General features: G+C 41.4%; 1 protein-coding gene across 1 annotated transcript in view; it reads left to right on the plus strand.

The window, feature by feature from the left end:
* LOC119428527 (ATP-binding cassette sub-family C member 9-like) overlaps window positions 1-10,321 on the plus strand; it is a 38,812-nt gene that overhangs the window by 3,244 nt on the left and 25,247 nt on the right. Inside the window, exons 2-6 of the mRNA XM_037696208.1 lie at window positions 3,212-3,378; window positions 3,462-3,563; window positions 3,725-3,865; window positions 3,979-4,161; window positions 7,781-7,945. Of these exons, the coding sequence (XP_037552136.1) occupies window positions 3,212-3,378; window positions 3,462-3,563; window positions 3,725-3,865; window positions 3,979-4,161; window positions 7,781-7,945 (758 nt within the window). The remainder of the gene's footprint in view (window positions 1-3,211; window positions 3,379-3,461; window positions 3,564-3,724; window positions 3,866-3,978; window positions 4,162-7,780; window positions 7,946-10,321) is intronic.

The raw sequence follows: 10,321 nt of genomic DNA on the forward strand, positions 1-10,321 counted from the left end.
TCCATTCATCCCTCCATCCATCCATCCATCCATCCATCCATCCATCCATCCATCTGTCAGTTTATCCATCCATCCATTTATTCATCATCTTTTACCCGCTTCTTCTTTTTCGGGTCACTGGTGTCCATATCCAGCAGTCACTGTACGAGCGGCAGGGGACACCCTGGACAGGTCTCCAGTCCGTCACATGGACACATAGAGACAAACAACCATTCACTCTCTCACTCACACCTAGAGACAATTTGATCAATCAGCCTAACATGCATGTTTTTGGTCTGTGGGAGGAGAAAATCCACACATGCACAGAGAGAACATGCAAACTGCAGCCAGAAAGGTCCCCAGCGGGATTTGATCCAGCAACCTTCTCACTGCGAGGCAACAGCTCTACCAACTGTGAAATCCCTTTGTATAATATTTGGTGTCATTGTGAAGATTAGGAATTCCTCATTTTTAAACTTAGGGCTGGAAGTCTCTATGACGTCAGTCCAGAACAATAAAAATTGAGTTTTCAAACCATCCACTCTCATAAACAAAAATAGCTTGTTGCTAGGTGATAATTTTCTAAATTTCAGTATCATTTTGCAGCTTTTGATATGGCTAATGAGAACAAAAACATGTTAATTAAAAAAAATCCTCATTTTGCCAGCATGATTCTCATAAACTCTCTTCACAATCACATTTTATCCAAGATCTATGCAGGAAAATGTGTTTGCAGGATTAATGAGATAACAGTTGTACAAAAAGTGACTTATGTGTTGCGTAATGATAAAATGAACCCGTCCAACATTTTTTTTATGTTTTGAAGAATAGAACATATAAGCTATATAAATTAGTTGCAGAGACAAAACATGCACTAGTTGAGTTTTACAGTAAAAATAAAAGTAAGAATTATAGCTTCTTTTTTTTTTTTTGCATTAGCCTTCTCATTGCATTTAATTAGTTTTGTATTTCTTAGTTTGTAAAAGCATTCAAATCTGTGTAAGTCTAGCAAAGCATGATTACATCTTTAAATTACGTGGACAAAAAAACTAATTTAGGTGCAAGAGCTTTTATTTCTCTGTGAAAAGGTTAAATATTCCCCACTGTGTTTTGCAGCCCTTTTAATGTTCAATTATTTGTCAGGATTTTGGGTTTTGGATTCAAAATATAGCCAGACAACAAGAGTGTAAAACAAACAACAATTTTATTGACTTGCAGCTGCTGGAGGGATTAAGTCTACACAGGTGGGTGGGTTGAGAGCCACCTGTCAGTGCATGAAGTGATAACATCACCATAACTGGGTGAAGCACAGCTGTGGTTAGAGTGGTCAGAGCGGTAATCCAAAAATGAGGTCCAAAAGTCGAGGTCGGGGTCAAGCACAGGGGTTCAGAAATCCAAAGACAAATCCAAAGGGGCAATCTGTAATTTGAGGTCCGTTGTCCAGAAGAAGTAATTGGCAACAGGGTCAGAACGTCAAGATGAGAGCAGACAGGGAGCAGGCAGAATGGTAAATCCACAAGATGAGGCGTGAGGTCAAAACCCAAAGAACAAGGCGTGAACATGAAACTTGATGGTTGGATAACAAATACCAAAAAAGTATGATAATCTGGCAGATTGGAGTGGTGAGAGGAGTCCTTAAGTATGGATCAGACCAGGTGCAGTGAATCAGGGCTGATGAGCTGAAAGTGCAGTGTGGTTATGGCAAAGTGACAGAGGAGTAGACTGTAGTGAACTTAACCTGATGTCAAAACTAAGCCTAAGGTCAAAACCCTTGACCTTAAGAACCTTGTGGGACAGAAACTGTCATTTCATTGATTTGAATCCAGAAATACAGGTTCACCCATCCTGAGACTTTCTTTCTTGAAAATTCAAGTGAAAGAACACTCTCTTTTCTATTATCATTACTATTTTACAAATGTTGATAATCAAAGTGTCTTAGTTCAAACCATTTTAGATGTTGCAGTGAACTAATCAATTTTATTAACTGTGAAACAGTGTAATGATTTTTTAATCCTCATGCAAAGTTAGAATTCATGTTAAGGCCTGTTACAGATTTTTATGCATTTTCTGATTTCTGTCTTTGAATGAGCCAGTGTGCGTTTTCCAAGGTCAGGAGTCGAAGCAGACATGTGTTGGAACAACTGCCTTGTTTTTACATCCTCTCAGACGTCAACAGAGAAGTTGGCACCTGTTTCTCCAACTCGCCAAAACAAAACTCTCTCTGTCTCTGAGAACAGTTTTAATCTGTTCAATAACATTCTTGCTGTTTTCTGACTTCTAGTAACCTCTTACATCACAAAACACACCCCTGTCTGGTTGATATTGACCAATCAGGGACGCTCAAATATACAGGAAATAGAGCTCTTTAAAATGCCGGTACTTCCTAGTTCTCTCAGTTCGGTGAGGGCGGAGAAGTTCTGAGATGTCCGCAGTTCTGTGAAGTCGTTTGGGAGAACAGAAGTCCAGCCATGATAAGGCTCTTCTGAGTTTGGATTATAACATCTTCCACCTCTGAGTGGAACTTCTGAAGGACTCCACTCATGTGAAGTCCACTTGCTGATGTGAGCTTGTGTCGGACGGAATCTCGTCACTACTTCGGACGAGTCACAGCCATCTTATGGAGACGCTGGACAGGTAGCGTTAACTGGAACTCCATATCTGCTGATTCATCTTCAGAGAGGTAATGAGTCAAGTTTTGCTACCAAGCGTACCGAGGAAAAGCTGGGTTCGAATGGAGAGTGTCGGTTCTGGTCAACACTCCCCCTCACACACCATCTTTCACTCCCTTTAAACTCCATCTTTCCATTTTTAAATTCTTCTCTCAAGTAGAAATCATTCCAGATATTTTAGAAATGTCTGTGTAAAGTGCTCATTCCACCGCCGTGTGGATTGAGGTCTGCTGTTCTGCTGAAGAGTGAAAACAATCGCCGCATTGGTTCTCACTACCTGTAAAGCTGTTTAATTATGTTGTTATTTTCATATTTTGCCAAATTAATGTAAATGTTTGATGTTAAACTTTGATTCTGTAAAATAAATGACTGCATTCATTTTGATGGGTCAAAGATAAATAACGTCTCACGTCCACATTTCTGTTAAATTCAAAGCACGTTTTATTCAGTCCAGAAAAATGAAGAATCCGTTTTAATTGATGAATATATCTCAGCATCTGTTCATCTACAAGATCATGGCATGAAGAGGTAGAAACATGACATTATTTGACTTTTTGTAACAGTGCTCTTCATTTACTGGGTGTTGGCGTTCATCACAAAGTCCATCAAGCTGTGGCAGTTTGCAGAGTTCTCTGTTGGACCGCGACACCTGAGGTTCTGCATCACCGCTCTGTTGGTGATCCTGTATGGACTCCTGATGGCCGTGGAGATCAACGTCATCCGCGTCAGGGTTCGTTACCATTTTTAAACCAGCATGAATGCTTTTATTTCCTTTACACTGAGATGTTCTTTTTTCCCTGTGTGTTTTTGTAGAAGTACGTATTCTTTACCAACCCTCAGAAGGTGAAACCACCAGAGGATTTACAGGATTTGGGGGTTCGCTTCCTGCAGCCTTTTGTCAACCTTCTCTCTAAGGTAGATTCTCCTCATTGTGTTAAGACCATTGAATAAAAAGTTTAAACCAAATATCATTTAGACAAGATAAAAACTAAACTGCAACACTGGTTATTTGTATCAAAGGTATTCTTGGTACAGTACATAGTCACAAAAAACAGCAGGTTTTGTCACATTTCTAGGCAACATATTGGTGGATGAATCCTCTCATTATCGGAGCCCATAAGAGGCCAATAGAGCTGAAGAAGATCGGCAAGCTGCCCATCGCTATGAGAGCCCTCACCAACTACCTGCGACTCAAAGACGCCTATGAGGATCAAAGGGTGAGCCGAGGCAACGGTAACTTTATTTTATGGTCATGTAACTATTAATTTTCCTAAATAAAACTAATGCTTCACCTGTTTTCCTTTTATCTCTTGCTGCGCAGACACCTGAGGACCCGGATCGATCCCTGTCTATCTGGCGTTCCATGTATCGAGCGTTTGGCCGTCCCATCCTGCTCAGCAGCACCTTTCGTTACCTGGCGGACCTGCTAGGCTTCGCTGGACCTCTCTGCATCTCCGGCATCGTGCATAACCTGGATGCTAAAGATGAAGTTGCGTCAGCGGACAAGATGAACGTGGGTTTGCAAGTCTTGTATTACTCAGTTAGTGGTTTACGTTTTGTTTGTAGCATTAAAATTAAAACCAAACAGGATCTTATTCTGTAAAACTCTTAAAGGAGAATTGTATATTATCAGTTGAAGGAGTTGACCAGTCAGCAGGATCTGCTGGTGCCTCATTTAGTCCTGGTGCAGCATCACTGGGGTCCTCTGAGGTGGAAACCACAGGAGGAGCGCTTGATTTTTCTGAAGTGAAGATATCTTCACATAGCCCAAGATTTGGATGGGTGGGACTCAGACCAGAGAAGAGTATGTGACACCATTGGCTGCTACTATTTAATATAAAATGATTCGAAGAATAAAAATTCTAAAATAAGTTATTCCCAAGTCACAAATGCTACAAGTAGCTGCTAAGTAGCTATATTGTCCCCATCGCAGAGCAAAACGGGGAAATAGCATTCGTTCCTCTGTTCATCCATCCGTGCATTTGAGCGAGAAAACTTTTGGTGTGTGGCTGCATTTAGGCATAGTCAAGATTCCTTTTGAAAATTGGGTTGCTATCTCAAAATTCAAAATGGCTACAACCATTTATATATGTAAACTGGCCACCTCTATCTCTTGAAGGAACTATACGTTCTAGTTTTTATATTGCTTAAAAGTAAAGTTTCTTCAAATGATTGGGGTGGCCCTTGGGGTGGCTGAAGATTAATCTATGGTGGCCAAGACCACCATTGGCCACGCCCTGGCTCCGCTAATGCACTTGGTAGTGATTAAAATGTTCTCCCTCCACTCACCAGGGACCATCTATCTGTACTGCGTCAGACAAGAAAACAACAAGCTGCTCTTCTACACAGTGTTTTTCCTACTCGAATATCTTGCACCAAAAACATTAAAGTTTACTTTACTCCCTGTTCAATTCCAGTCTAGAAAAACACATCTCGAAAACTACATACATTCACTATTAAATCCCTCAGCAACAGGGGATGTTTTGTATTTTTAAATACTTCATACCTCACTCATGTTGGTACGTTACATCATGTTTTACAGCAGGCAGCCATATTACGGCTCGGGGACCGTAAAGCCATACGGCCAACAGAGATCCAATACTTAGGTTCAGCTCAAGACATCCCTAATTTTTACATTTATTATTTAGTCCTGGACTTCTAGCTCCTCACAGTGGACCAGATCATGGAGCTGTCTGGCAATGTGAAAGATGAAAACATTTGTGTTTACATCAACTGTGGCTTGTGTCTTGTTGGGACAGTGATCCTATAACAGTCTGAACTGTAAGCCTTTTACTCCCTCTCTCGGCATTTACTTCATCCATCCTGGTCGATGTGAACTTTCTTTCTTGCGCTGATGCAACGCACGCAACAAACACTCCCCAGCCAGATCCCGTGTGTGGATCGGACGTCTATATTTTTGAGTTTGTGAACTTTTTGATTTAGTTTAAAATGTTTGTGAAGCACTGGTACCACAAAGCAAATTCCTTGTTTATGCAAATGTAATTGATAATTGATTCTTATGCTTTTCACAATTCCTGGGTGCTCTAAGAACATAACCCCTGCTAATTTCAGGGGACATCATTATTCATGCACTTTTGATTTGTTGTGTACAGTAATCCTAATCCACACCAGCGTTGTCATAACTCAAAATGATCAAAAAGGGCCATGAGTTGTGGCTCAACACATTTCCTCCTGTCAGCACATTAAAGAGGATGAAGCAGACAGAAACAAACCAGACGCTCCTTCAGAGGGTTGGCAAAAGAACAGTAGAGCTGGTAGAGCTCATCAACGACTCTGTACTTCATGCCAACCTCCTCCAAAGGTCGGTGCTTGAAGGAGAAGCAGAACAGATGCATTTTTTTTAATGACCGGATGTTTTCATTCACTCTGGCTGGACGTTGTTATACTATTGCCAGGTGGGTTTAAGAGGGTATAATGGGTAGCTGAGATAGAAAACAGAGCAGGGCTGCATATCAGAATGACGTGGAACATTCCCCACACGCCTCACACTTGGTGTTAGTTTGTTGCTGAGGAAAAGACTGCCGAGCGTCACGTTCCAGATTGTCTTACAACCTGGAATTTAAAATAAATCTTAAGGGGGTTGTATGCAAGAGTTTAGCACTAGAAAGTTTGGCCATCCTTCACGACAAAACAGCTCCAGCTCCTTCAAGTTGGACTGGCGCCGCTTGTATCCAACCAGAGATTCTTAGTTGGGCTGATTGTTTGACTGGACCATTCCAGAATGTTTGACCTTAAACCACTGGAGTGTTGAAGCAGCAGTGTTTAAGGGAAGGTGAACCTCCGTTCCCGTTTCAAATCTCGTACTAGTTCAAGAATTTATCTCCTTTACACCACCTATCTATTTATACGCCCGTCGAAGGTGGACGTATAGTCTCCATTCATCCATACATTTTCTCTTGTCTGGCCCATAATTTGTGATCTACTCAAGATAGTTTAACAAAACTTGTACTCATCATCACTAGACAGTGTCATGTACACTTTTAATTACCTCAGCTCCAAGGTCAAGGTCACAAATCAAGGTCAAAGTTAATTTAGTTCTTACCTTGTCCGGGTCATTGTTATAGATAGCTTTATTCCGGTATAATGTTTTGCCTATGGTCATATAATGTGCTGTATGTGGAACTCTTGTCTTTAACTATGACCATGGTTGCCCAGTCCTTGCTGTTGAATCCCATCCTCACAGCATGATGCGGTCACCACCATGCTCCAAAGTGGGGATGGTGTTCACAATATAAGAGGTGTTATGTTTGTGCATGACGTTGTCCTTGATGAGCCAAAGGTTCAGTTTTACTTTCATCTGACTGCAGCGTCTTCTTCTACATATTTTGGGGAGGAATTCCAAACATTTTGCCGTATTATTTTTTGTAAGTAAGGTATCTCTTTTTCCTGCCACTCTTCCATGAAGCCCAGCTTTGTGCAGCTTATGGTGCTCCATCCATCCATCCATCCATTTTCTTCCACTTATCCGGGGTCGGGTCGCGGGGGTAGCAGCCTAAGTAGGGAGGCTCAGACTTCCCTCTCCCCAGCCACTTGGGCCAGCTCTTCTGGGGGAATCCCGAGGCGTTCCCAGGCCAACCGAGAAACATAGTCCCTCCAGCGTGTCCTGGGTCTTCCTCTGGGCCTCCTTCCGGTGGGACGTGTCCGGAACACCTCACCAGGGAGGTGTCCAGAAGGCATCCTAAACAGATGCCCAAGCCACCTCAACTGGCTCCTCTCGACGTGGAGAAGCAGCGGCTCTACTCTGAGTCTCTCCCGGATGATCGAGCTTCTCACCCTATCTCTAAGGGAGAGCCCAGTCTACTCCTGTAGACACATATTCCCATCTCTGCAGAAAAGTGGTCCAGCTCCACCAAGGTTATCTTTATCCTCCTGAATGTTTCTCTGAATAATTCTCTCCTTAGCCAGTCTGTTTTGTTTACGATCCTCTTTTGGCAGGTTTGTTGTGGCGCCACAATCTTTCCATTTTATAATAATGGATTTAATTGTATGCCATAGTTTTGCAAATGACTTTAAAATATCTTAAACACATTCATACTAACCAAATGCTCTTGTTCAAAATTTTGCAAAGTTTATGCTTAATTTCTTCGACCATTTTGTGTTTGTGCTTGCAGGAGAATGGTTTAAGAGTCTACTTCATGTTCACCACTGAGCTTCTGAGGAATAGTTCGGTCCTGGCTGTTCTGCTGTTCTTGGCTTTAGTCCTGCAGAGAACCTTCCTGCAGGCCTCCTACTACGTCACCATCGAGACGGGCATCAACCTGCGAGGGGCTCAACTGGTGAGTGCAGCATCAGATGGAGGTGTAGCTTTGTGAATGATCCTTTGCAGATTTGTGAAAGGAGGAACCAGATCAAGTTTAAGGAGCTTCGTTGCACTGATGTTTTCTCGTGTTAAACACAAACCGAAGGGAAGACAGAAAAAATCCACAGGGTTGATTGTAAATTGAGGTTATCAAAACAGCTAGAGAGCGTTTCTCCATAGCTGTTATGTCAGCCTCGAGTTTATTTTGATGAGTCAGTGGGAAGAAGCCTCTGGCGTTTTCAGAGAATGTCACTGAACCTCCTCATTAAAGCCCAGGACACAACAGCTAGTAGTGAATTTATTCATGAAAGCTTGTGTAATGTGCTTCACTGGAGTCAGTCAGACAACCAGCGTTTCAGTGAGGACGTATTGAAACTGAAATACAGCCTGTGCATTGAATTGAAGCATGTTTTGACTTTAGCCTAAATGTGTTAATTCCTGTATACAGTTAAAGATATATGTTGGTTAAAACACTGCTCTGTTACAGTTACACTTTCATTTTAGTACATAGGTCCCATTAGATCATACCAGAAACTAGTCCTATAGGAAAACCACCGTGCTAGTAGGATACCTGTACCCACTGCTACCTGTGCACGGCATTAACAAGAGGGTTTTTTTAATTTTTATTTTTGTCAACTGTGGCTTTTACAAATGCTAAACTGCCTTAAATTAATGTGGAGTTGAAAAGGTAAATTCACGTATTTCACCCAAAGTCCACTGTCTTCTCTTTAAGATCTAAATGAGCGTTCATAATCCAAGCCTCATAAATCACGTGTTGTTTGCAACCGTATCGGTAGGAAATTAAAACTGAGAAACGATTCACTGACGTGGAAAGCTGCTTTCAATTGTTTTATCCTACTGGCATGCACTGGCGTCAGAAGCATTTGTAATGTGTGTGTGTGTGTGTGTGTGTGTGTGTGTGTGGGGGGGGGGGGGGATTTGTAGGGGGGTCTGGAGGTCCTCCCCCAGAGAATTCTGAATACAGTAGATGCCATTTCCTGCATTTTTGTATATTTTAACGGGTTATTAAACATCTACATTTATCTACATACAGAGCCGGAGTGTAACTCATTTTCAGTCCTGGAGTTTCAGCCTCAGACTGTCCCACTTTAGATCACGACCTATTATTATTAGAATCATGTAATTATAACCTTATATCAGGGGCGATTCTAAAATCTGCCCTTTAGGGGCGCTTTAACTCCCAGTGCTGACAATGACTCTTGGCTTAAACCAGTCCTTGTCAATTAGTGGGGCGTGGGGGCCGGGGAAATGCCAAGGAAGGCGCATGTAACCCTAGAAAACATGCTTTTTTTGCCGGAGTAGTTTTTTTGTTTGTTTGTTTTTTCAACATTCTCATTTTGTCTTGTGCGTTCCTAATAATAAAGTTATGAACAAATATGGCTGCCTTGTCGTTTTGGGAGCCATGCACGAACCGTGTCTCTCTCCTCTGCTGCTGGCCCGATAAATAAACTCCGACCGTCACCTCCTCCGTCCTCCGCTGCTGTTTTTAGTAAACTCAAAGCGAGAGCGACACCTGCCCCCTCTTTCCTCTTTTGCGTTGACAAAATGTTTTAGTTTTATTGATGAGTTTGTCAAAGCACAATTTACAGAAGTAATGTTTAATAAATGTTAGGACTCTATTCTTTGCTAACAAAATAAATTCACCTCCTCAGTTAAGCTGCTGTTTTTATGAAGCTCTGGACGCTTGTCACCCACAGCATGCAGGTGACAAAGAGTAACTCAAAGCGAGAGTGTTACCTGCCCCTCTTTCCTCTTTCATGTTGACAATTTTTTTTTAGTTTTATCGATGAGTGTGCTCATTGATCCTGACTTCCTCATTTTGATTTTTTTAAAATATCAGCATAAATTGTTTTATTCATTTTTGTTTTGTAGGTCAAAGTGTTTTATGTAACACTCCCGAGTTAAAATGTTGCTGATCAATTTGAATTTATTATTATTTATTGATTATATTTTATTTTATTTTTCAGTATCAAATGGTCCAAAATGTTTACAGCGTAAAAAAGGATTTTTTTTTCAGGCAAATTGATGCACTTTAAGTTGTTTCTGTTACAGACTAAAAAAAAACCGATGTTAATAAAGTTATTCTTCTTTGTAAGTTGATCTTTATTCTTTTTTTTTCTTTAACGTTAATAAGGACACACTGTTAGGCAGAGGTGTACTTATAACAATTTTATAGACATGCTATTTACAGTCGCGGCGGAGAGTTGGGACGGTGCGCAAATTGTTTACGTCTTCCTGGTGGGGGTGGGGGGGTATAACAGAAAATAATTGAGAAGCACTGGCTTAAACAATGTGGTGACCATTGGCGTCATGAGCATTTTTAATTTGTGTG

The sequence above is a fragment of the Nematolebias whitei genome, chromosome 22 (assembly GCF_014905685.2).
Source record: "Nematolebias whitei isolate Nwh7 chromosome 22, NemWhi1, whole genome shotgun sequence".
NCBI classification, from domain to species: Eukaryota; Metazoa; Chordata; class Actinopteri; order Cyprinodontiformes; family Rivulidae; genus Nematolebias; species Nematolebias whitei.